Consider the following 25,047-nt stretch of genomic DNA (forward strand, 5'->3'; position numbering starts at 1 on the left):
ATGTGGCCTCCATCAACGGGGGGCTTCTTCAGCCCCGGGGGTAGTGGGTCATCCGTGGTTCCGACGGCCAACCAACCCCCGGGTTGCATCACTTCCTTGTCGGTGAACTCGATCTCGGGCGTTGTCTTCGGCTCTGCTCCAAATGATCGTCCAAACATTTCGGGTTCAAGCCGCAATTGTGATTGAGTAATGGCAGTGCATGCACTCTCGATTGTAACCGGGCGCGGTTCGTGGCCCGCTGTAACCTGGCCGACTCGTCGGTTTCTTGTGCACGTGGAGGAGAAGAAAAAAAACCGACCAACATGAAACGCCACCAGAGGAATGCACTGGACGTTTCGGAGCGAAACAAACGGGCGCTACAAGAGGAAGCGGTTCGATCGTTCAATCAAATTTGAACCAAACATGCCGACGGCGCATAAAAATGGCAGGAAACATTGGGCCTGTGTGCGGAACTAGGGACAAGAAACAAGCAAAGAAAATCGACCCATCCAACCATCAACAGTTCGAGTGGAACAGACAGCAGCGTCGGACAGGAACATGAAACTTTTAGGACTGAAACTGAAGATAACGTACATTAAGGAAGGTTGTACGAAAAAGCTGTTATTTTCTTTTATTGTTTTTTTTTAGTTTAATGCTTGTCCTTCAAATTACATATGTTTGTTGTTAAATTAAATTATTTTAATATTCTTTTCCTAATGTTAACCTGTACTTCACTTTACTTAAAAAATATTATGTACAATGTAAGTTAGTTGACAAAATATATCAAATTGGTAAACTGCACTTTATTCTATTCTTTATCTCGCAAATTGTATGATAAAATAACAAGTTAATTGCGTATATTGAAATGTTTTCCTGTAGGGATTCTTAAGTTTATGAATTTAAAAAACAAATATATACATGTTTTAACAAATTATTTATAAAACTAGTGTCTCGCATGAAGTGATTCAATGTGCTTCAAAAATTTCTTCTATGTGTCTCACCAAAGCTCAAATGAATAGACACAATAAGATAAGAAGTACTTTTAACAGTTCCATGAACAGTTTGATTCATAAGTTTGAATTAAGTAATAAATTTAAAAGCTTTTACAAAATGCTACAAAAATCACAGATAAACAAACCAATTACATAGCTTTTAAACAAAGCTCAAAAGCATACTAAATTCCATTGTTTAAATTAATGAGATTACATAAACCTTTAATATCGTTTTAATATTGTAACTGGAATGTAAAAACCCGTTTTGTAGTTCCTCCCAGCAACAAAGCACACCGTCGATCGAGGAAACATCACTGTCGGCGCATTATAGCATTAGGAAACCTTAAACACAAATTATGAAGCGCGAAAACAGCAAACAAAAAAGCCAACAGTCATGAAACAAAACACGGGGAAGGCGAAACAAGAGAGAAAAGCAATACACGCTTTTCAGCAAAATGCGTTCATTTCTTTTCGATGCTCGACCGAACATCTTCACCTGCGGAAACCGTAGGACGAAGAAACGTAAAACCACAACAGTTGCAAAACCAATGAAGAGATAAGTCAAGCACAGCTTCTTCAACCGGGGGTGCAAAAAGTCAAATTCCAGTTCGTCCCTTGTTGGATGTGTGTGAGGGGTGCCATAACCTCGTGCCGTGAAGAAGCGACCCTTTTGTACCATTAATTATTCCCTATGGTTTGCTAATTAATTAAAATAGTTCCCCCTCGCTTACCTGGTCGAAATGCAACACCCATCGTTGGCCCTTCACACCAAAGCACTTCACGAAAGGAGCGAAACAAAACAAAACGCTCCGTCGTCCAGCGAACCTTTTCATTTACATGATGGCTCCCTTTGTTCTGCTTTAAGATGCTCATCTTTAACAGCCCGGGATGGTTGTGTGTTGTGGCGTTCGCGTCATAAGACGCTTTGCTTTATCGGTACCAACTTTTGTCTGTTCGCGCCTTCCGCGTTTTTGGAATTGGAAAATGTGAGCCATGTTCGCTAATGAGATGATTCTGTTGAGGGTTTTTCATAAAGGTATATTAAATACCGGAGTCCTTTCGAGATGAAAATGGAACGCAACACTATGTTTTCTTGTATAATTAAAGAAGCATTAACTGTAACCTGTTTAATTCACGTAAATTAAACGAGCTTCATGAGATAATAATTCTTTATCTTACGTTTACTATTACTAAGTTTGAATACAGACATTCAAAACAAATCCAATGAACTTCTGTTATGCGCAGCTTGAATTACAATTGTTGCATCTGCCTTTATGATGCGATGCATTACGAAATCACAATTCTGTTCAACGTGTTACATGTCTCTTCCCGGGTGGAACAAAAAAGAGCAAACACTGGATACAATGAAACATCGGTTTGAAATGACGGAAAGCAAATCTTCTGCCGAAAAACGGAGAAAAGAAACACCCAACCACACATTACCGAGATGCCAAATGTGCACGTTTCAGCCGGTAGCAGAAAATTAAAACAAAACAAACACCGGTGCATTGCAAACAAATGCAAATGTAAGTTTGTAAATTAGTGATAAGTCGGTCGAGAAAAAGGGGAAGCAAAACAGAAGGCAAACCATTCTTCAAGCGGTTTATGGAAATGGCAAGACAATTTCGATGGCTTGGTGTGTGGTAATCTCTATTCCGACCACCCCCGGTTCCAAATGGGAAAAGCTCTCCGTCTATCTTTCTCCCAGCGTGCATCCGCTGCACCGGCGGGAAAACTTCAATGGAAAAGAAAATAAACCTCACAGTCGTATATGTCTCTATCCCGGACCCTACCCACACAATGGTATGGAAGATACATTTTTGGTCCAGTTTTTCCTTTCCCTTCAAATGCTAATATAACGCGATAAGGGAAATTAAAATGCCATAAAATGAATGACACCATCCTGGGTGGCAAAATATTAATTCTAAAACACCGGCCAGCGATACCGTGGACCATGTTTGACGTCGGTTTTGGTTTGGCTTAGTGCGGATTAGTTCGGTCTGGAATGAGCACTATTGTTTGCATACAATTCATGATAAAAAAAGTTGTTACTACCGTGAAAAATAAATAGCTGTTCCCCATTAGCATTCCTAACGAGTTTGTCATTCCATTTGCTTTTTATATCTTTTTATGCTGAAAAAATACCACTGCATTTGTTTTGTGACATTCGTTTCGTTTTTCTGTATGATGTAATTATACAACATTAATCGTTATTACGCAAACCGATTCCTCAGGTGGTACAGTTTTTTGTAGAAACTATTTTTTGTTTTTTGAGTGAACAAAATACCTATTTAGACACTTTTGTTGGATTGTTAAACTGAATTCTATGATTGCATTAAGGTCTTCCGATAAGAATTCCATTATGTGTAATAATACTTCAAGGAAATCATCTCCATCAGATTGAAAAACTAAATAAACTTGATCTAATTGATCATAAACTTTGCTTTTCGTCGTTCTTTAAAAAGCAGTAGTGACTTTAAGACAATTAAAGTGTACCAAAATAACTCTTCAACCACTTAAGAAAGACAAGCAAACAGAACTCCGAGGGGCAACTAGCATTAGCTCAAGACGTTCCGCGTTGTGCGAGGAGTACCACCAGACAACGGGACACGAAGTCTCGGCGCGGCCGATTATGAAATGCAAACTCCGCACATGAACAGTAACATAAACACGCTGTTTTGTACCATGCGTAGAAGTAACAGAGAAGCTACGTGAAGAATTAAAACGGTGCCATTGTTGTGAAGGCTGTGTGGGCTGTGCGAGAGTCACCGAGGGGGAACAACGTAGTAACTTTACCGGTGGAAATTACTTTGGAATGAAACTGCCACATATTTCAAGCAAACACAAAACAACAACCATCTTGGGGATGCTGGTTTTGCATGGAAAACATTTCTGGTAAAAACTACAGACCACTACAGCTTGAGGGTGGCTCAAGCGGGGGGTTGGTGCGTTTGGTAGAAAAAATGAGTGTTCGTTTTGCAATCCTTTTGTAAACTGCATCGCAAGCATTCGTCGTCCAATATTGTAGCGATTTTTGGAAATACTGACAACGGTACAGTAACGAAATATTTACCCAAGTATAAAGGAAATTTTAAAATGTGGGGTAATTTATCACTACATGTTTTAAAATAATATCATCTCCACGATTAAATAGAAATAGATCAATTGAAATCTTCTTTGATTACCATGAAATTACTAAGGTAGTTCGTTATGTTACTATGGACTCCACAAACTCCTGCGGTCCAGATGGCTTCTCCCGCACACGAAATGTGTCATATACCGCACGCTGATAAGACCGGTCGTTCTCTATGGGCATGAATCCTGGACTCTGCTCACGGAGGACGCCAACGCCCTCGCAGTCTTCGAGAGGCGCGTGCTCCGGTCTATCTTTGGCGGTGTGTACGAGCAGGGCGTGTGGAGGAGAAGAACGAACCACGAGTTAGCTGAGCTGTATGGCGAGCCGGACATCCTGACGGTGGCGAAGGCCGGCAGGATTCGTTGGTTGGGGCATGTCATGAGGATGCCGGACTCATGCCCCACCAAGAAGGTGCTCACCAGCGACCCGCCCGGCACGAGACGACGAGGAGCTCAGCGAGCTCGGTGGATGGACCAAGTGGAGCAGAACCTGCGAGACATCGGATGCGACCGGGGTTGGAGGGCTGCAGCCATGGACCGAGCTACCTGGAGAACGATTGGTGACCAGGCCATGTCAGCACGACGTGCTCAACTGCGAGCGGGCCATTGAAGAAGAAGAAGAAGTTCGTTATGTTCGTTATATGCGGTTCAAATTTGATTCAAACCGCAACCTCATACGTATTCCGGCGCTAGCTCATACAAGAGGGCGCTAAGTACGATGTTGCATGCAACGACTCCATGAGGCTGAAGCGTATTTGAAACGTTTTCACATAATTTCGTAATTTAAACGCAACTGATGCCGTTCAACAGCTTCAAAAATCTTTTCTTTACTGTTTTTCAATCCAATAACCATAATTCATTTCTTGTTTGCTCAATCTTAGCAGTAAATTTATTACTTTGTTCCCAAAAAACGATGAAGCTAGCGCGAGCGAGAAGCGATTCGCCGAGCATTGCAATCATCCCAGTGCACTCGGCAGTGTCACTATAGCAACGAAATAACAATATATAGCGAGCAATTTGCTGCGAGAGTCATTATTCAGTCTAGCTTCGAACGGAGAGGTTGTTGAAAATAGAGGAAAATTTGGAAAAACTTGGGCCTTGAAAATTTTAGTGAGTGAGAATCTTCTTTCCGAAACGAACGTATCTTTCCGAATCCATCGTCTTCACCCGGAACCGCTTTAGAACACAGCGCATCCGACGACACTCCGTCTGCGTCAAGCGAAAGTAACCTATGTAAGTATGTTACGAGGAAATTTTCAACTTCATCTCCTTCATCACTCCGGGTCAATTTGTCCACAATCCGGAACATGGTGCAGGTGCACGTCGCTTCCTTGTCGAAAGGAGCCTTGACCCAGTTCTTTCCTGGCTCTACCAACGCCGAGTGTTCTACCATCTTGCAAAGCTTACTGAAGTAATCTTGTGTGGTTTTTCTTCTCCGTTTCTGCTGTGCACAGAGATCTTTGATCCGCTCGCGCGAAAAGTCGAAACCAAACCAAAACCGAAAATGTGCGATCCGTGCTGTGGACCCTGCGATCCGTGCTACTCCTGCTACCCATCCTGCGTAAGACACCACTGCTCTTCCTGCCACAAATGTGACCGCTGTACCCTGTCCTGCTGCACCAAGCATCGTTATCATTTCTGCTACTTGTGTCTGCGTCATCATTACTAAGTTCTGACCATCGTCCCTTCCCCACATATACCCCGCGGGCACATCCATCGGTTTTCGATCATGGCACCCAATTTTTGTTCCGTTAACATCTGTCGCAGGGCTACTGCGATCCTAGCACGCATTTATTTCGTTGGGCAAGGTTAATTGCGTTCGAACTGTGAAACCCGGGAAACTATGCCACGCAGAAGTGTGTGTGTGAGTGTGACGGTGCTGCGGCTTCCGTTGCCGAAAAAATGGGGTAAAGGAACGTCGCGTGTAATATCTGCTGCGTGTTCCTTGATCCCTTTCAACCCCCAAGCATTATTCAACCATTCCCCTCGCAAGTTCCAATACCGAGACTCGGTCGTAGATACGTTTGTCTACCATCCGTAGTTTTCATAAAGTTAAACGCATTATTGCGGAGCAGTAGGGATGAACGAGGGGTTCCTCGAAAAAGAATAAGGTGGTCCCCCCATAGGATGCGGATATAAATCCTACCAAAACGTGGACGACGCTCCCGTTTACAGGCACGGCGGCGGGCTTAACCATGAATGTTGTTTGCGTTACGTGTGTACAAATCGATACTATTTCGCGAGGGCGCTTCCCGCCCAGTGTCCCAAGGCAAAAGGCAACGGGGAAGGGTACGGTGCAACATTGTTTGAAATAGTATTCCGAATTTGGATCAATGCCGTTGAGCGAGCGACTTTTTCGCGTTTCAAGCCATTCCTCGTTAGTTCGATGATGAGCGAGCACAAAACAATGGCAAACGGAGCCGGGGGCCCGTCACATTCAGACAAAACACAGTGGTTGAGGTTAGGCTTTCCGTATGGCAATGCGCCGTGACCTCACCGTACTCCCAAACCAAGCACCAACTTTGCAAGGCATTCTGGGCCGAGGTTCGAACGAAGCAATGTTTTCATTCTAACTTACTAGCGAGTGTTGTAAGCCATGGATAGGGAAGCTTCATTTCGGTGATGTGTATGTTCAAGAATGATAGATAGTAGGCTGTAGCGCGCATCCCTTTCTCCAGAAGGGAAAGTTTTTTGATGAACTCCAAGGACTAGCTATATGGCGTAGACAAAGCTATGTGATTCTAACGGTCGACGTCATTGGAAAGAATTTAGAATTTTAATCTACGCTTATAGCAAGGCCAACAGGAAATACGAGAATAGCACTATCATATCTTAAATAGGTCGTTCCATAATTTGGTATCCAGCTCGTTAACTACCAATCATCTAGTTTTCAGTTTTAGTGCAACCTATGTGATTTGTTGTTGAAAGACGCTAATTTAAGTCCAAATCCCAAGATTTGTTAAAGCTCATATCTGTGATCAAAACTAATAGGTATTCTGTTGTTCGATATCTGTAGATCCTATTCTACGGTTCTCGACAGTCAGATGTCAGCTCAACTAGAAAAACGTAGTTTGTGTTACTCGATAGCGATGGGTTGATTTATATGCACCAAACACAACCAACCATTTGAGAGATCGATAGTACCCAAGGGAGTAGCTTTCTTTTACACATAGATTTTGCAGGGGTTCGTCTCTAGTAACAATAACTTCCGCAACTCGAGCCTGGATATCGCGTGACATCGATTCATTTATATTTCCCTCAGGCGCCCCGTTCCCCTTCCTATCTGTGTTGGTGGAAGCGTCCACTGATAGTGTTTGACAGTACCGATACGGTGCACTACACCTGGAATCTGCGCCGTAAGGAACCGAACATTCCCGACATACGGTACGAAGAAATGTACGACTGTTACGGGCGGCGTGTGTTCTAAGTTGCTGAATCCTCACACTCTAGGACGGGGAACGGGGTATGGTATATTTGTTTTCTGGAAGAAGAGCTTGTTTACAATTCTTCAATTTATCCTTGCCTTGAGCCCAATCTCGCTTTCTCACTCATAACCATGCAATCATTCGTTACGCTTACCAAACTAGAATCCCTGCGCACCCTGCGGTCCTTGCGGCCCTTCCGGACCATGTGGACCATGTGGACCGTGTGATCCCTGTGGACCTTGTGTTCCGTATGGAGCGTGTCCACCGTGTGGTTCCTGCGGTCCTTGCGGTCCGTGTGGTCCTTGCGGACCGTGTGATCCCTGTGAACCTAGCACTCGCACAGCGCACGACCTTAACTGCATGCCCCAGTGTCCAACCATCTGTCCCCCGCAACGCTGTGGTCCACGGTTCATCACGGTGCAGCAGCCACCTCGACTGGTCGCTCAGAAGAAGGTGATCAACTGCTCCCGCACCGTCATCGACAAGCACGTTGTGCCACAGACGAAGGCGATCGTCGAGCCGAAGCTGATCTACCAGCCCAAAACCATCTGCGAGCCGTGCATCATCTACAAGCGGCGCACGGTGCCGGAACCTCGCATCATCTACTACAAGCGGATCGTGCCGGACCCGAAGGTGGTCTGCACACCCCGGGTCGTGGTTGAGCCGAAGGAGATCTGTACCACGCTCGTGTGCCAGCCCAAGCCGCAGATGGTTCAGGTGCCACCGGCGCGCGACTATTGCTGCGTACCGGCCGGGACTACGTTCTACAACAATCCCTACAACTGTCCGCCGAGTGTTGGTCCGATCTGTGGCCCCAAACGATGCTAGGGAAGCGACTGGGGACGAACGAGCGACTGACTCTGGAAATCCGTTGATTGGGTAAGTATGCAAAGGTGTACGAATGGTGGTGGTATGAACGCTTGTCGTGTTGTCGTTTCCGGTCTCCGGACCGTTTGAAGAACATTAGAACGCCATTCCACCCTTGTGTCTTGCCTGCTCATCGTATTGCCCGTATGGTAAAGACATGAAGCGACAAACTCTAACTAGCTCTATATCTTGATTCCTGCAGCTCCCGAAACCATGCAAAAGTCGTGAACTTCGTGGAGGGCTACTGATCTCGAACTGCGAGTGTCTAAAGCGGAACGGTTTGCAGCACGACTGTCCCCGTACTCTGTGTCAGGTAAGAACAGAGAGCGACATTAACACCAGAGTTCCTAGGCTGATTGTTTGTATATCTTGTTTCGCAGGGAAAGCCATGTTGCCTAACTAAACCTGAGGCAAATTGCTGCCCATCGCAATGGGCCCGGCGCTACCGGTACGTGACGATGGGCAAGAAGAGCAACCCGGTCCGTCCGTCACTGAGATGCTGCCTGCCAACCGGTGGTGGTGGCTGCAATCCGTGCCCGATCGATCCTACCTGTTGCGTTCCGGCCAACATCTGCGATCCGTGCTGTCCGCCAGTATGCGACCCTTGCATTCCAACCGGCTGTGATCCGTGCTGCCCGCCGGTGTGCGATCCAAGCTATCCACCTGTTTGTGATCCTTCGTGCAGTGTCCCATACTGTAAGTACCACAACCAGTAGCAGCTACGTCGCGTTCGATTGACTCACGTACGGATCCCGTCTCGCACACCAGATACCCTGAAACGCATCCGTTCTGCCGTGCGGCAACCGACACCACGGCCCAAGATGGCCAAAACCAACTGGTACTGCCCGCCTTGGCGACCAATCCGCAGAGTACCACTACCGTGCCACTTCCAAGCACCCTGCAAGGCCCATTGCTACAATGTGGACCGCTTTTGCTATCCTCTAACGAGATGTTGTGCCGGGCGTTGGTGCGTTTTCCCCCCAAACAGTGGATGAGTCAATCGAACCTAAGCTCGGTAAATCTGATGTACAATGACACTAATGAAATGTTTGTTCTTTGCAGGTGATCCATGCGGACCGTGTGATGAAGTTTGCCTACCAAGTGGACCATGTTGAATAATCGTTAAACATCTGCCTGTGTTAAACACACTCCTTCCAAATCCAAAGGCTCAACGTAGTTGGCTGCCAGATGTGAGACTTTGCCGCGCACCGTTATCGAACCTATAACCTGTTAAGTAGGAGCTCCGTTCGCAAAATTTACTTGTTGATTATACGTTCCGCCCCAATCGGACATCTGTGTGTTTATCTCTGTTGCAATGTTAGAAAATTTATGCTACGAAACGTTTAGCGAAGCTCAGCTTGCTTGTGATAGCGTTAGCACCTACGAACGCATTGTCCATTAGTAGCGTCTTTGCGACTAGATTATGTCATCCAGTTTGCGTCGCTGTAAAATGCGCCGAGAGCGATCGATCGAATAAAAAAGCGAATAAGCGATGGAACCGATTCGGAAATCAATCTAAACGCACATCCCCGTTTGGCTTTTATTTCTCTTCTGTTCGGTTACCAGGGAGGGGTATAGCGTTGGGTACAGCTACCGGTCTAAATCTTACGTGTAGAACATATTGGGTTGAAGGTTTTTATCTGTATGACGTTGGTGCGCTGGATCTAATCAAACCATCGTGTTGAGACCGACGATGGGTTGACTTTTGCTGCGTGCCCGATCGTCCCACTTCTTTGCGGCGCTAGCAACGAACCCAGGCCGGATCGGTGAGTCGAACTCGTCTCGCGCATCCTCCATCTTTCTGGTGCTGGTACTACGCTGCGAACACCGACAATCGCCCCCACTGTGCTGCGATTCCGTCGGTGAGCTCTGGTTGGAGGAAAAGTTCGTCCGGATGATGTTCAGAGGCTTCGCCGGCGGTGCCGGACGGGAGCGATGGTGACCGACGCCATTGGCACTCATCTGCATGGCCTCCTGATCGAACTTATCCGCCGGTACGTAGGTGCTCCTTCGCGAGGGAAGAATGTCGTCGACGAAGGAGTCGTTATCGTGGTACCCTGGCGAGCCACGATGTTGCGGTTGGTGATGTTGATGCTGTGGCTGCTGATGATGGTGCGTCGGTGGTGGAACATGTGTGGACGAACGGTTCGTCGGGTACGCTGGTCCTGCATCTCGGTAGTTCCGCCGATCGCGATAGTCGTGCCTCGGTAGATACTGAATCTCCTTCCCCGCGATCCGTCGGCTTTCCTCCGGAGCTCGGACGTGCGCAAACACTGGCACCTGAGCCGAAGGGTACACCTTCCGCTCCACGATGGAATCATTGCTGCGGTTTAGAAACGGTTCCTCGCGATAGTCATGCAGGTGTTGGCTACGAGGTGCCCCATGGTTTTGACTTTCCGGTTTCGAGACGACAAGCACCGTCGGTTCGGTGGTGGCGATGGTAGTGTCCGTTGCGACGTCCTTCTTCAGTATCGGCCTATCGGTGGCATCCGTGCCACGGCCAGCTGCCAGGCTGGACGTGTCCGTTTGCGTCATGTGCGCCGTCATGCGCGCCAGCGGATCGGCCAGATCGATAACGAACAGGATCGCCACGGCGAACGACAGGCAGCCCAGGATGATGGCATTGTCGTGCAGATCCGGATGGACCTGATCGATGGAGGCAAACACCAGACCACCTGCGGGGAGAGACAAAAGACGCGCACAGTCACATTTCAAGGAGTAATCGTGTCAGGGACTTCACTGTGGTTTAACAGTTCTTACCTGCAGCGAAAAACAGCAGCGTGCCCAGCGACAGTACAATCTTCTCGAACAGATTGGGACGTGACTTGGCGTCGACGCATCTGGAATGGCAAAGCCGCAAAGAGAGGTAGCTTTAGTCACCTGCTTCCAGGTGGCAGCGAATCTATTTAGTTGGACAAAAAACTACAACCACACCGAATAACTACAATCGTTTTTAATGAACGCAAGTGCCTGCCACCATGAATGTGTCATGTTTTATAGTATCACACATCGGCCCGGGTACAGAAAGACCATTGTTCGGTGGGACATGTGAATTATGCTAAAATTGCTAGCCTCCCCCCTCCCGCGCCATGCTTGTTTACATGGGGCCACCAACGGTCCCGGGTATGGCCACGCATCTTGCGCAAGACACGTCACCTTCGATGGCAACCTCGCCGCCGGAGAAACTCTCTTTGACTCACTCCAAGCCACCGATCGAAGGGTAGGAAGGAGGCCAAAAATGTCACCACACTCGGTAATGAAAAGTCAACTGGAAAACAATGGGGGGGTGGATCTATGGAAACGTGCAAAAAACGCATGCGCAAAAGATGAAGGTCATCTCGGTGGCTAGAACCGACGTTCCGTTGTTTGGAATTTCGCGTTTGCGGAAGGAGAACGCTTGGGGAATGGGAAACAGTGCCAATAAAAGGTGAAAACAGTCGCGCTACTTATGAGAAATGGCTAAACCTTCGCTGCATTTCGGTGCACTGTAACATGTGAGCCACTGTTAACTACAACCCTTCCAGCCAGCTTCTTCCCACGCACTCCACAAAGTCCGGGAGCATTGTCTCAAGCTCCTTGCCGGCACTGAGCGGAAGAAAACCCTTGAAAGGGCCCCTTCCTCGGACACAGGGGGAGAGGAAGGGGGTGACAAAAGAAACAGCAAACCATGACAACAAAATGGCAATCAACACTAAACGCTTCCGAGGACCGATGCCGCGCCGGGGAGGCTTTTGCCGCTGACCTTGTAATTAACATTAGTGCGATGACTATCGTGTATCCACCGTAGACGATGTTCGTAAATGCATTCCCTCCGCTGCTCCAGGTTATGTTGTGTATCAGGCTCCATTCGCTGGATGGTAAGAAACGATATGGAAATAAATAAAAAAAAGAAAATAGGATTAGATTTGAATGAATGTTTTAACATCAATCTTTTGGGACAAACACACAACAACACAAAATAACAAATAAAGGAAAAATACATGTTTCGTCAAGTTCATCAACAGTAAACTGATCAAATTATCTTGTTCGAGGTGTTCGAGAATGTTTTTCATCTTTTATACCGAAAATTTCAATCATTTTGTGTCTCAAATAATACATGTTTTTGATATCGAGTAAATCAATGAGAAGGTTTCAACAACCTATTGAAATTTGTTTTTTTTTATGATTTCAATAGTCTGTACATCGTGTATTAAGAAATATTATCAGAAAATGGACATTAAACTCTTTGGGTTGTGTCTAATTTATAGTATATGCCACAGTTCTATGGACGGGATATTGACGATTTACCTGAAATTTAATCTTTACTTATTGTTTTTAACTGTTCAGTGTCTAGACAAGTTCAGAACGAATTTATTGTGTTTAATTGAACCTATCAATTTTTGCAAACAACAGAAAAGGGCTTAGAGTACATGAGAGGACACAGTATTTTTGAATTCATTTGTTTGGTTTCCTATTTTTACAATATTTCTCCTTTGTTGTAAATGTATTAATCATTTTACTGAGATTTTTTTGTTTTTCCCTGCTTGACAACTGGATGACCCAAACTTTCTTTTCGAGATTCAACTGTAAATTGGTTTTGGAACTTTTTTTTTTTGTATTCGCCCATTTTGGTTGATCACTAGCATAGAATCTGAAGCTAAAACGTATCTTTTAAGGTTCATTAGCTTAAAAATGAAAATAATTGTATTAATTTAATTATTTTTTTAAATTATTCAGTGATACAGTAAAAATGGTTTAATTTAAATCATGTTAACCATAACCCATGCTCACTAGATTCAAAGTTGTGCCAACTAATATGCTCGGTTCTTTGTGCTAGAATCTATCAACGGAAACGGTAATTATCCTAAAGTGTCACAAATCGTTGGCAAACGTCCTCGGAGAACCGAGTACCACACTGATCAGTTACAATACGGCAATTAACCCCTGAGGTTTGTGGTTTGTGGAGATTTTCTCCTACGTTCACCTGCAGCAAATTACATCCGCAAAAGGTTTATCTGTGTGTTACCGATCGTCTTGAGACCAGCAACCGCGGCTAAGGTAATTAAGTGGCCGCAGCCACCTCGGAACTTACCGTGACAGCTTCTGGTTTCGCACAAACACACGCCGTGACTCATGGTCGGTGATAATCTTCGTAATAACGCACGCCACACAACCTAGCTGTATATCGACCGAGGATCGAGAGAGAGAAAGACAAAGAAAAATAAAGGGAGGAAAAAGCATTCAACATTAAACAGGCACTCGGATTTCTCATGGCATACTAAGTGGACCTATGTGACTTACTAATTCTACAAACTTTAACACTATTCTTGCTGCCGGTTTCACCATATTCTTCGCTGATGGTTACACTTTTTCAAACGATTCCGCAAAATCCAACACAACACACAACAAAAACGAAATCGATCCACACTCACGAAGCGCCTCATGCGGATTGTTTGCTTTTGGGAGTGAAATCTTTTTCTTTTCCGATTCAGATCTTATTTTGTTCAAACTTCAAACAACCACGGTTAGTGATCGATAACACGAAACAGTTTAAGCGAGTTGTTTTGTAACACATTTAAAATAATGAGGACACTTTATTAAATTATCGAATCGTGTACGATCCAGCAGACGGACACCAGTTCGTTTTTGTTTTCATCCAAATTCATCGCTTGACCAACGGCAGCACGCTTCACTCGGCATTATGTTTCGCGACCGATGCCTTCCCGCTATCCCTCACTCCTAGCGAACTCCTAGACAAACATGTTTTTTTTAAATTTGCCAAATGCGTGCGGGAATGTTTCGACACATGGAATTTTCCTACTACACTAGGCTTTTCTTTTTATTTCGCTTTTCTTCTTATGTTGTGTTCACCACAAAAAACACAAAACGCAAGCTTCGCCGTTTGGGAGGATCTTTCAATTAAATTCAACCCTCTTCATCATCATCGATCGTTACACATTCTGCGTGATTAACACTTTACATATTTCACATTTACTTTCCACCAGACGCATGTTTCGCACTTCACGCATCGTTCAAGTTACTTGTCCTACTGACAGCAGGGGGTTGATTGAAACGACGGCCAGTCGACTGATAAGACACCCGTACATCCACGTTCGGGAAAAAGCGAAATTACACCTACGTGTAACCGTGTAACTCGATCGGTCGATCGTACCCGTTTGCCGAAAAGCGATTCCACTGCGTCTAAACGTACGCTAAAGTTTCCGTTCCGTACCGTTCGGTGGCTAATCAACGAATGGCTTTTCCGACCCGGGTGGGCGATACTTTTTTCCCACCCAATGGACGAGCGCCACTACTAGCATGAAGTGCACGCGGGGGTGAAACAAAACACACATGGCCATCAGGCGTACAAGTATGCACGGAACAATGCAAGTGTAGATAGTTTTAGGTACTTTAGCTAGAGGAAGGGATGAACTCATAACCGAACGATTCGAACGTCGTATGTTTGTGTGGACGCGCATCGTCTCTAAGGTAGGCACGACGAGAACAATGCTCCTCTAAGACGCCAACTGACAGCGACTAGCACGAGACTTAAACTCAGGTGTGGCTGTGGGGTTTTTGTGTGTGTTTTCCACTCGTTTAACTCCTCCACAAATGGCGTTGGATTGTAAGAAACAAAACTTCGGGCGTTGGTTGGATTTGCATTCAACCGGAACGCCGATGCAACGCGCACATGTACACGATCCATTTGCGACGATGGTGATGAATGAATTCCGCTTAGAAACTCGAATAATCGCCAACACCAAACGCCCGAAGGGCTTTGCACTCCAAATTTATTGTATTTGCAGTGGCTCGGTTATGAATTTTGACAAATTGTCGTCCCATCTGGACGCCTATCGTTTGTGGAACACTTTTCTTCCCACAGCCCAACACAATGTTGGCCGTTCTTATCACGGCCGTCGTGCGGAGTCAAGCACCAAATGGCATCGTATGTTGGTTGGTATATTGCTCCGGCTGCACAGGGCGTATTTATGTTTCAGATACGCCGCAACGGTATGAGAAAACAAAAACGATAGTGAAAGGGTTCTTTACGGGGGCAACATATTTTCACACATTTTTGTTTGCAATAGAAATTTAAAGCATACAAGACAAATTATTATAACTTGCTTGGACAGTTATGTAAGGACTTATGCTGAAATTAAAAGTGTCTGGATATTTTGTAAATTGAATTGAAATCATGAACCTTCAGTTCAAAGCGAACTTTCCTTTTCCTAACACATTTTACGCTTATTTTGAACCTTTATTTTCATTACCATGTGATACACTGTACAAACACATGTTTTGAGATCGTAGCTAAGTAAATATGAGTTTCATTTAGATGTACAATAATGGACAAAATTAAGTTTTAATTTTAATAGTATGCACAGACGGTTCGAATCCTAACCGAGACCGGACCCTCCCCTGTACGAGAGGACTGACTATCCACGTACAACAGGGAAACTAGTCTCGTAAGCCCTTAACGGACAGGCATGACCAAGAGGTCGTTACGCCAAGAAGAAGAAGAAGTATGCACAGACAAACCATTGATCCCGTAAAAGATAGCGCCATTGGTAGAAGTTTGCAAAACAGGAACGCAAGGTGATAAGAATAAATGAAATCTAATATTTGGTTACGAAAAAAAAACTAAATAACACACTTAGTATTCCTACGAAGTGCGTATCGTTTAAGACGGATACCTGGAAATGATAAGACGAAGGTGAATTCCTACATTCAACCCGAGGTCAGTTCAGGTAAGCATATCAATGCGAGATAAGCATGTCAATACAGCATATCAATCGAGCTGTACAGCAAATCAATATAGCATATCAATCCACAGTTAGCTAAAGTAGCCTGACTTTGCACCAGCAGACATAAAATTTGTTATTAACGATATTTCTTAACAATATTCTTTTTTTATTTTTAGTCTATTTTAAGTTATTTTATTGCAGTCAAAATCATTTGGGATAAATTGTGTATATCCATTTTCAAAAAGAAAAATTCGCACCGACAATTTTTTCTCCAGAAAACCTAACACCAGTGAGAGAAGTTTACATAGCCTGAAGTCAAGGTGATAATAACAAATAAAAGCAAATATTGAGTTATGGCAACAAAAAAACGAATTAAGAAAGGAACTTCACGATGTTCAGTCCGAGTTCAGTTTACGTAAGCATATCAATACAAATTCAAATCAGTGGACCAACTGTATGTTGGTGAACAGTTGGCTAAACTAAACCATGTGACTTTACACTATCAGTACGATAGAGTGTTTTCAACACATTTTAAAGATTTGGCGTTCGTCTCAGAAGGTAAAAGGAGCTGTGTTCCGAAACAGATTTTTTGCTAAAATCGTTTATTCTTGATGTCAAAAATATGTAATAAAATATAATTCTATAAATAACAACATATAGTAAAATGTTATTCAAGTACTTTCAACTTTTTTGGTTAAATAATTTTACTCACAGACATTATAATTTTTTTTTCAAATTTCTCAAAAATCGTTTTATTTATTTAACAGGTTTTATATTCACTGTGGGTTGATTCCAAATTAACTTAAATTAAACAATGCTTCATGCAAAACCAAAAAACAAACTCTCGGAAAACTAAACAGTTTGGATTAGTATAATCACGATTATCAAAATTATCCTATTCGTAAATTAAATTAACATAGTTATGAAGTACATTCAGCAAGCGTGTATATAAGTAAAAAAAACCCTTGACGGGTCAAATTGGCCGCATTTGTAAACAGACGCCCCATGGCCAGCGAGACCAAGTTTTTGCAACCTCGAGTTTGAGGGAAGAATGGAGTAAGAACTATTTATGGAACCACGTGATAAGCGATAACAGATGTGGCGCAAACGGCTAAGACCAACTCGATGTTCGGATGATTGGTGGCCATCTGTCCTCCGTCCGAAGAAAGCCACAGTCGCTCTTTAGAGATCGTGGAGCTCAGAAGCATAACGCCAGTGTTATATCATAAATTGGGATTGTGTGTTGTGTTCACAGGAACGAAGAACAAAGAAGTCCATTTTCACTGTAAAAAGTGTATACAATTTTAAGAACTTTTGTCATAACCTAGGTAAAAAGTAAAAATGTTAGTAATTGAATTATCAGAAGAAATATTTTTGTGTTTTGTTCTTCAATTTTCCCATAGCGACAATACTGGAAACTACGTGCTAAAACGCTACAGCGTCCATAAAGAAAACATTGAAAAAAGTCAGTGTCAGTGTGAGTGTGTTTAATTTAAATTTTACCATCAAGTGTTTTTATTAGTATTTTATTTTCGATTTATTTTCGATAATGTGTGCAGAAACCGATTTGCAAAAACCCCTGAGGAAAATATTGACCATATATTGAAGGCAGCAGTGAATTATCAACATTTTCAACATCAGGTTAGTTGAAATTCTATTACGATGTTTTGTAACACTATAAAATCAAACCATATGCATCGGAATGTCGAGCTCTCAATGACATCATAGTGTTGAGTTGATGAATAATAAATTAAACTAAATATTTATCGTCAGTAACAAATTATTTGCCTTTTCCCTGGCTAACTAAACTGGAAAGCGTTCTTCTGCTTGTAATCTTTTCAGTCGTATCGAAACAAAGTTAAACAAACGTAATTTGAACATTTAAAATACCAAACCACACTTCTCAAGATGTCCCCAACTGCAAATATTGAAGCAAAACATCTGGATGCCGCACCTTTGTCGTTAGATTCCCAATCGAAACCAAAAGAGAAGACTAACGTCGGAGAAAACAAAGCAATGATAGGTGCTCGGCACGGCTACGACTTTGTGGATCTTATTACAATGGCAATCATGCTAAAGGCCGGTAGCATGATACAGGACGATGAACTCTTTAGTTGTGAGATTTCCAAAGAAGACGCCACCGCCGGAAAATTCGACGACATCGTTTTTAGATACTCCTACAAAGGTTCCGCGGCCACTCTGAAAATTCAACTGAAGCACAAAATTAGCAACCAACGGGTGGTGAAACTAGAAGAATTAGTGGCACCAACTGCTTCGAAGTCTTTTGGATTAGTTAAATATTTCCTATCATGCCTCGAGCAAAAAGACAAGACCAACGATAAACAAAAATTCATACTATGCACCAATGCACAGCTGGAAGAGAAGGTAAAAACATGGTTGGACCCGGCAGATTCCAAAGATAATTGTGACATTTTTGATCCGATCGGAGCGTCATGTTACCGACTGAGCAAAAAAAGTGACGTAAAACAAAATACCGGAAATCCAATAACAAGTACATTGAAAAAAGCTTCCGAATCCTATCGCCTAGCAGAATTGTTGGCAGGCCATATTCACGATCAAAAGGAAATCGTTCTTTTTGCGGCTAAAAATGATCAAAAAGTAACACTTTTGGTCAAATACAATAAGGCGATCGTTCATCATATGTTAGAATATTCTAAGGATGAAAAGGTTTTTCGTATCAAAGAAGGCTTTACCACCAATACCCAGTCCAATGTACAAAACTTTCGACTAAGTTTCGAATCTGCATATAAAGAGATTGCCATTCGTTTCTCGAAAAATATTATTCCCAACATAAGTGCAGAACATGACGATGTCTATGCTGACATAAAAACTAAAAGGGTGAAGTCAAATAACAAAGAATTGATCAAGCTTATTGAGGAACTTGAACTTAGTAAACAAAGTGCAGTTTTTCCAGAGGACGACGTAAATGAAAAGGATATAGATTGGTTCTCCGATAAATTTCTTATAGTTTGCGACACGATTAATACCGATGTGCTACAGGCCAGAATTTTGAAATTTTGGAAAAGCCATGATATTTGTGGGTTCAATTCACTCGGAGAGTTTGAAATGAAAATAACATTCCACCATTTGCAAAAACATGTGTCCAATTGGATCAAATCGTCATCAAACCATTCGCCTCTAGATGCCGGGGAAATTAAGAAAGTTTTGAACAAATTAAATAGCTATCAAAAATATAACCACCTCTACTGTGCAAGTGAAAACTACAGAAAGGACCTACAACACCTCACTCTGACCGCGAAAATTGAAAGTCTCAAGAATAAATCGTTTTTCAAAACGCTTACATCATTCGTTACGGAATCGGCTAACGGCACAAAGTTACCCACAAAAGATATTCTCATTTTTACGACTCACTACAGTCTACGAATGAGTTCCGAAATTGTATACCAAACTTTGAACCTAATTCCTAACCTAAAGGATGACATTATCTTCGTCGATGTCAACACACAGAAAAATAAGCTAGACGGTATAACAGACATTTTACAGTCATTTGATTTACCTCTTGTGATGGTGATTCAGTTTGAGACAACAGATCAACTAAAAACGTGCGAAAAAATGTGCCGATCACTCCTTCAACAAAATGAAAAACATTGCATAAAACTTATCCTCATTGAATGTAATGCGATAGAAAAATGTACCTTCAAAATCAATGAATTTGAAAAATCTTCCATAGATGCCCTAATCAAAACACATGGATGGAATAGACCTTTCGGTATGTTAGCATCGGAAAAAGTTTTCCAACAAGAAAATGACGATGTGGCGATACTACTGAACCTAATGGAAGACGAACGAAATTCATTACTCAAAACTTGTTTAGTTGATGATCATTACAAAACCATAGAAGCTTTTTATGTCCAGCGAGGTGCCAATATCATTCGTTATCCTCCTATACGCCGCTTAAATTTTGATAAAATTCTGTTCCCACACCAAGCCAAAATGTCCTGGTACTCTTTTTTTGACACACTAAACAAAGTACAATTCTACAGTGCACTTCAAACAAGTGTCATCGAAAAAATTATAATCGATTTAGAAAATAAAATTCCTTACAGTCTACCAGCAGATCAGGTCAATAGTCAGGACAAATTTCACATAATTTGGGGTAAGGCAGGCTATGGAAAATCCTCTTACCTTAGTTGGCTGGGTTGGTATCTGCAGAACAAGGACCGATCCGCGTGGGTCTTAAGGTTCAATTTTATTGAGTACTCCTCATATTTTAAATGTCTTGAGGAAGAAAAGAAGTCACTCGATGAGACGGTAGCAATGCGATTCCTTTATCGAATGATTCATCAGACTATTTTTCGTAAAATTTGCCAACAGACACCAGCAGATATTGAAATAGTACGGCAAGAAGCAGAACAGTGTGCCGTACTTTTGGAGTTTGATGCAGATTCAAAATCCATCAAAGTGAATGAAGTAAAATGGAAATCATCTAGAATGACTGCACTGCAACTGATATTGATGAGGTTATTTAAAGAGAAATTCAACGAGAGAAGTCTTGTTCTACTTTTTGATGGTTTCGATGAAATTATTCCCTACTACAAAGACGTAGCGTTTAACATTCTTACACGCATTCGAGCATTCGATGGTATCAAAGTAATGTATCTTACAAGTCGGCCCTACAACCTGCCTAAGGAATTTGAAAGTAAATTCACAGGCGCCAAAATGCACAGTTTAGCTTCCTTTACACAAAGCGATCGTTTGGCTGCCTTACATCTTTTCATGAAGGCCAGTTTTGAGGACTATAAGAAGACATCAATGGAACAGAAAACTTATTTGTTGGGAGGTTTATTGCATACAATTGAAATCTACTTGAAAGGCCTATGTGCGAATCCAATCTACATGAAAATAGCTATGTCGACAATTAGCACTTTCATTAAAGAAAGTGTGAACTTCAAAGAAAACACAGTCGCAACCGAAATAAAGCATGACATAGAGAAACTTTTCGAAAAGGTACAGTTGATTGATAAATTTATCAACGATATTCTATACAATTCTAACATAGTAAAACCAGGAATTGAATCTTCCGCTGACACATCAATCATGCGAACAAAGTTAGAAGAAACCAATAAGCTAACCCTGCGGAAGTGCAGAGTTCTGGCGCTGTATGCCATTTTTGGAAAGGAAGATGTGATGTCGCTTCATGGCGACGAAAACGAAGCGCATGAGTACATGGACAGTATCAGACATGGCAAAGAAAAAACTGGCATCATTGAGGCTGTTTTCGATTCAAAACCGGTGTTCATTCATCGAACCTTCGCCGAGTACTTTGCGGCTTGTTGGTTGTTCAAACATAAAAACCGGCAGGATGTTAAACGTTTTCTCAAGTCCTATTCCTATTGGGCGGAAAATAGAAGAGAACTGAGGGAATACTTTGACCGGCTGCTTGTCAGAGAATCTGACAGTAAACTGATTTCAATACATCATGTTTTTGACCATAAATTTGATTACATTATGGAAAAGTTGAATGCTGACAAGACAATGGTATCTCTAAGGGAAAAAGACGGCGGAGGCAGAACAATCGTACACTTAATGACCATTTACTACAAGTACGATCTAGAAGACGAAGAAGATTTATTGGCAAAAGTGTTGCATCTCCAACCTGATGTGGACGAAAGAGACGTGGTTCTAAACTGGACTGCACTGAATTATGCATTAATACAATTCAATAAAACTGCGGTCAATACGCTGCTCGATCGTGGCGCAAAGTTTGAGCCAACCGAGCTAACGGAATCATTGTTGACCTGCACTGGGGTGGAAATGTTTCACAAAGCGGTAAAATATGAAAAACTTTTCACTAAACTGGCAATTCGTAACGCAACAATATTAAATGTTTTTGACATATACGAAAAAGAAGTTTGTAAGAGTGTTGCTGAATGTTTGATCGGCAACAAAATGTTGGATTTGGGCATACCTTTGTCGGGATGGAAATTTGGTGGCTTCACTCCCGTTCAGTACTGTGCGGCGAAAGATGCGATTGCCATGTTGCGAAGTCTGGTGCATCGAACCGGAGGACTTGAAGAGGTATTTCCGGAGGGTACCGAATCGATCCTCATTATAGCATTCTCCAAACGAGCGGTAAATGTTATAGGATATTTTGTAGTAGAGAATCAATGCGAAGTTCCTCTAGCAGTGGAATTCGAAACATTGGTTAGTGCAATGAAAGAATGCGTCTTTCGACGATGTAACAAATTGTTTACGTTTCTATTGAAAACATATTGTGTTCGTAAAGGAATGCCATACATAGAACTACCGGCATTCCATCGGCATCACTGTGAAGCTGGCAGCACACAATTTCCATCAATCGAAAAATATGAACAAGAAATTGTTGACGATAATTTGGAACGAGAAATCCATCAAGCGGGAATCGATAAGGGAATTTTTGAGCTTATTCTTGTTGCAATTTGGTGTTCTAATCCATGTGCAATGGACAGTGTACTGCAAATTACGCAACTCGACGTAAGCAATCGTATGATATGCTGCGTCTTAAATGCCATAGGTTCCGTAAAATCGACTGATAACAGCATGCTGGAGTATCTCCTAAGAAAGGCGACTAATTTGCGGGCCATCGATGGGGAGGGTATGACACTGTTACACTTTCTTATCGTACGGAACCAATACAGTCTGGCGAAATACCTGATTGTGGAGTACGGCTTTGGCATAGAAGAAATTAACACCCAGAACGGTTGGAACGCTTTCCACTACTGTGCAAACATTCCTTTCCCCGAAACGAATCAAAACAGGCAGGCGCGAATGGATCTGTTAGAGCATATGATGACGAAAGATCAAACCAATCTGTTCGTCAAGGATAATCAAGGTAAGAACGTACTGCACCATGCCGTAATGAATCGGCATTTCTGGATCGCGAAGTGTATTCTGCAAAGGAAATTGAAAACATGTACCACTGAAGATCGGCCATCCGCCGTCAACAGATTTTTATCAAGAGCAGGTTTAATCGGTACAAAGCAATGTAGTGACTTTCTTGAGAATGATTTAAAAGGAGACGAAGAATTTTGGAAACCCACCCCAAATGCAAACCATTGTATCGGCAATACGTTCAATAAGAAATTCGTTAAAGTCTAGGTATAACTAAGACGCGCGAAATGTGAACCATGCGGATCATCATTATATAACGCAATTTTAATGAAATAATTAATATGTACTGTAAAAATTGTTTTAAGCGAAAATAAACATACGTCAGGACTATTAGTCAGTAAAATCATAAAATTTAATAAAGCTTCTTGCAATACGTTAGTTTAACTAACAGCAAATAATTCTATGTCTATATATGAGATATCTCCGACCTATCAGTAACTTTCTAAGCTGCAAAGTGTGATGGACATGATTTCCAATTCCGACTATAGAGTTTTTATTTCGCAAACAACGCAGTAAGAACGGCTGATACGTCTCAAGCCCCAAACCTCTCCAATGATGACATCATTCCCTCAAGCCAATGATAAGGAACCGCTAAGGCTCAAAAGGCCTGAGCACGAGCGTTTCTCCTACAGAACTGCAGTTGACGCCATATGGCGAGGAAGTGTTTTACCGATACCAACAGCACAATTAACCGAAGTACAGGAACAAGTGTTTGCAGAAGGAAAATATGTGGAACTGTTTCGTTTGTGATTCTACGTAAGCACTTTCTGGGTGAAGATCGTGAATAATTTGATTAAACAATTTGCCCAAAAGACACCATTATTCTACTGTTGTGAAGTGCCCGTGTTAAAATTGCAATACAGATCTTGAAGTTACACTGTGACGTAACTGTGAATGAATTAAAATACGCTGAGTATTGTTTTTTTCGGTAAGTTTTTATTCTCCCAGTGATCGAAGTGTATTTTACATTTCAAATAAATTTGACACAATTCGTAGCCATGATCGAATTATATTATTGTAACTGTGTGATTTTATGGGTAAGCGGTGGGACTCATCATAATGATAAATAAGAAATGTAGAGTTTATAGATGCAATGCAGTGCAATATTCAAATAGTTCTTATTGAAACAAATTGTTGAATTAAGTTCTACAGTTTTTGTGTGTCTAACATTCCACTTACAAAAAAAAAAAAATGTAAAGTTTCTTCTTAAATATAGTATCGTTTTCATGTTTAACCATTATGTTATCGGGAGATGCAAAAGAAAATCGGTTCTTAAAAATAACATTTTTTTATAATTATACGATAATGGATGCTTACAGCTTAGTAAGACACAACTACTTTTTACCCTTGTGATATTGAGACTTTTTAAAATTAAAATACAGAACTAACTGAATCTTTCCAACTCAATGCACTGCACAGTTTTTGAACAACGGTGGAATCATCATCTATGAAGCCCACTCCAGATAAAAGAAAGGCTTTCTTTGTTTCATTTCTATCGTATCAATATCAAGAGGGAGCATTGCACAACCATTTTTTATTGTTTTATGCATGATCGTGCTGATAACAATTTTTCAGTACAATTAGAAATAACAATGAAGGCACTTATAATTCTTCATAACTTTTCTCCATTACATTACTTTGTACAAAACAAATGGATAGCAAAAATGAACTCCTAAGGATTTTTATAATAAACCTCAAACGTATTACACAGTTTTTCAGTGAACTACTTTTTTCAATTTATTTTAGTTAGTAAACGTTGTATCCATAGAAAAATGTTCAACGAAAGGATCTAATATCAAAAATCAGTCAATACTCGCGATACGTAACCAGCTGTCGTTACTTTCGTTGTGTTAATAAAAGATAATGGGGTGTTGTAAAAGAAATTTCCCCAGTCCTCTGATAAGGGAAAGTATATATTAGTTCAAACGATACTATCAACGAACAAAACTTATTGAATTGATACCTGGATAGAAAGTGCTTAGCGTATTGATGGGATAAATCGATTATTTAAAA

At 42.1% G+C, this 25,047-nt stretch overlaps 2 protein-coding genes across 2 annotated transcripts; one reads left to right on the top strand and one right to left on the bottom strand.

Moving 5' to 3' along the window:
- The first annotated feature begins 5,610 nt into the window (after positions 1–5,610).
- On the top strand, positions 5,611–9,464 carry LOC131285739 (keratin-associated protein 16-1-like). Its single transcript, XM_058314595.1, has 5 exons — positions 5,611–5,667; positions 8,601–8,711; positions 8,779–9,094; positions 9,167–9,365; positions 9,461–9,464. Exons 1-5 carry the CDS (start codon positions 5,611–5,613, stop codon positions 9,462–9,464), a joined length of 687 nt encoding a protein of 228 aa, XP_058170578.1.
- Positions 9,465–10,066: 602 nt separating this feature from the next.
- On the bottom strand, positions 10,067–13,723 carry LOC131288692 (uncharacterized). Its single transcript, XM_058317860.1, has 5 exons — positions 13,679–13,723; positions 13,470–13,555; positions 12,141–12,248; positions 11,159–11,238; positions 10,067–11,073 (listed from the first exon to the last, which is right to left on the bottom strand). The coding sequence occupies exons 1-5, from the start codon at positions 13,721–13,723 to the stop codon at positions 10,067–10,069; spliced, it is 1,326 nt and encodes a 441-aa protein (XP_058173843.1).
- Positions 13,724–25,047: the final 11,324 nt, after the last annotated feature.

The sequence above is a fragment of the Anopheles ziemanni genome, chromosome 3 (genome assembly GCF_943734765.1).
Source record: "Anopheles ziemanni chromosome 3, idAnoZiCoDA_A2_x.2, whole genome shotgun sequence".
Lineage (NCBI taxonomy): Eukaryota > Metazoa > Arthropoda > Insecta > Diptera > Culicidae > Anopheles > Anopheles ziemanni.